Genomic DNA, 2,720 nt, shown 5'->3' on the forward strand with positions numbered 1-2,720 from the left:
TAGATTTTTAATCATCCAATATTTTGTAATTATTTTAACTTCATTCAGTAATATAAAGATTTTTCCATTTGTACACTAGAATAATGGCTGTTGGATATAGTTATATAATATAAATATAAACCCCTAATTTTATAAAATCGTATCAACCCATAATTTCAAGAAATAAATGTTTTTTTTTTTTAAATGACGCTATATGTCTGTTTTATTCATATGATATTAGATAACCTATTGTGAATGTAACCTTCATATGTGTTCATTTTTAGGTGTTGCTATGAAGAAAGAGGTTAGAAATGACTGATGTGGAGCCTGTGGTCACAGATTTTGCAGCATCGGGAAGGTCAGGTCGCCGTAATGCCTTACCAGACATTTTGGGTTCTCCAGCAGGAGCTGAGACCTCAGATCTGCCACAGAAACTAGCGGAGCTCTGTGTATCTCAAGGTAAGAATTGCAGAAATGACGTGGAAGTGCAATAAGGACTGCGCTTGCTTCTGGTAGAGTAAAGGGTTCTTTATTCAGCCAATGCGTTTCCTGAGCCTGCTGGCTCACTTCATCAGGGCCTAGACATGTTTGGTGTCTATGAACTCGTAATGACCTGGGGAAACATAACGGCAGGTCAGCTTTAGCATTTAGTGAACCTAGCAAAAAATCCAAACAAAAACAAGTGTGGGATTTCACTTTTTTTGCAATTTCACCGGACTTGGAATTTTTATCCCATTTTCGACTACATGGTAAAACCAATGATGTCATTCAAAAGTACAACTCGTCCCACAAAAAATAAGCCCTCACACGGCTATAGTGACGGAAAAATAAAAAAGTTATGGCTCTGAAAGAAGGGGAGGGAAAAACAAAAATGAATAATCGAAAAAAAGCTCCAGTCATGAAGGGGTTGAAAACCTTACGTGATACAGACTTTTTGAGCACATATTCATGTTCAGCATATCAAAATCTATGAGATACAATAAAATTTTCTCAGGGGACAAGAACTTCCCTGAAATTTGTTGCGCACTGTAACCCAAAACATGTATCTGCATTGGGACAACTTATCCTAAGTCATGTGGCACTGTTCATTAAAGGCGTGATATTGAATTTTAGGATTGCTACATTTAACAGGTGGCGCTAGAGTTCAAGTCCTCTTCCTCTCTGAAGAGCCTATTTGTATAAAGAATGTTCTGGAATGCATCCAGAACGTCCTACACTCACTATATTATCACCTGTACCTTTGTGTTCACTAGCGCCTATAACATTCTCCAAGTATGTTTCCTATGATTTTCCTCCTGATAGGTGATGATCGCTCAAATAAAATGTCCTAGAAATCTTTACTAGTAGAATAAATTTGTTGAACATATTTGTATGTTATCTTGAAGAAAAATAGTTGCTTATTAATATTTTGTTTTTTTTTTAGATGAAGGAGCAGAAGGAGGAGGTACGACTTCAGGAGAAACTCCTGCCGAAACTCCAGAAGAAAAATCTGATACCTAAGAGTCATCTTGAGACGGAAACAAGCAGAGTTGACCTTCTCTGATGGACAATGAGCCTAAGTTATTATTGCTGGGCAATGAGTGGACTATGCAACACTTTATATGGGAATAATATATCTCTTAGTGCTTAGTTCTCTGGAACAGAAATATATTTTCTACTCCGTATAGAGACGGAAGGACATGTAGGAAAGAGCTATATGACAAAGAATGTTCCTTGGGTTGTGTTTTACAAAACCAGAAATCTATCTACAGCCTTTTACACGATAGCTACTGGAGTAGTATCAGGCATTGTTTTATTGTTTGTATCCTTCGATATAAGTACAAAGCAGTAACAGTTTGTTCGGCATACCTAGGAAGGTCTTTCATGAGTAATGCCACCACGTCTCATAGATTTTGTTTCAATGTTAATCACCGCAGGAGTTAGGTCATCTTAAACTCTCCATAATTATGTCTCTGAAAAGGAGAAAAACATAAAGGCAACCATGTTCCCAGTGCCTTAATGTCATTAGTTTTCTATGTGACAATCCCGTAACTTAAAAGCTGAGCCCGTGTAACACGCGCCTCATGAAGAATTGGTGGAACAGTAGCCAGCAACTAAGCTGCCTCTTTCTGTACCGTTGTCAGCTAATGTAGCATTGTACGTGGTTTCAGTTGTTTGATATGAAAATAAAAATGATCCTGTCATTGCTGCCGTGGTGTGCGACTTGTAATGTTAATTGCTCATTCCTCGGAGATGAATAATTAGACAAGGTATTTCTTATTAAACTGTTTATCTGCTTAACAAGATCATGGCAATAAATAAAACACTGATTTCTAAGCAGGATGAACGCATTGACAAGAGATATTTGTAACCCAGCTGGGAGTAACATTCTGTGCAGTTGATCTACATCTGCTAATAATTCAAAATACAATATGCCTAGAGAAAGAGAGAAGGGAAACATGGCTCTCTATTATGTAATGACTGAATTGTAATCCCAGTACATGTATGGAACAGATGTACCATCAGATCTGGCTTCTGTTGCCACGAATAATCCGAAAATGCAATGTTTCTCTTGCGTGACTCTAGAGAGTGAGCTGAGAGAGAGGAAAATATGAAATTCATTATGATATGCTTATCCGTTAATTATTTTGGAATGAGGCAGTCAGTTATTATAATGAGGCAATTATTATTTAGTTGCAGGCATAATTGCCTTGTTCCTTCTACTTGGTTTTACTATGATAATATTTAGAATTCCACTTCAG

General features: G+C 37.1%; 1 protein-coding gene across 1 annotated transcript; it reads left to right on the top strand.

The window, feature by feature from the left end:
* The first annotated feature begins 270 nt into the window (after positions 1-270).
* Positions 271-2,166, top strand: LOC141089379 (cAMP-dependent protein kinase inhibitor beta-like). The gene is made up of 2 exons (XM_073575738.1): positions 271-438; positions 1,403-2,166. The coding sequence occupies exons 1-2, from the start codon at positions 291-293 to the stop codon at positions 1,477-1,479; spliced, it is 225 nt and encodes a 74-aa protein (XP_073431839.1). The 5' UTR covers positions 271-290; the 3' UTR covers positions 1,480-2,166.
* Positions 2,167-2,720: the final 554 nt, after the last annotated feature.

This window comes from Dendrobates tinctorius, unplaced genomic scaffold, assembly GCF_039654945.1.
Source record: "Dendrobates tinctorius isolate UK_male_01 unplaced genomic scaffold, ASM3965494v1 ptg000046l, whole genome shotgun sequence".
Taxonomy (NCBI): domain Eukaryota; kingdom Metazoa; phylum Chordata; class Amphibia; order Anura; family Dendrobatidae; genus Dendrobates; species Dendrobates tinctorius.

Coding starts and splice junctions, on each gene's coding strand:
- LOC141089379 (XM_073575738.1), top strand. CDS start 291: ATGACTGATGTGGAGCCTGTGGTCACAGATTTTGCAGCATCGGGAAGG. Junction 439..1,402: donor GGAGCTCTGTGTATCTCAAG/GTAAGAATTGCA, acceptor TTTTTTTTTTAG/ATGAAGGAGCAGAAGGAGGA.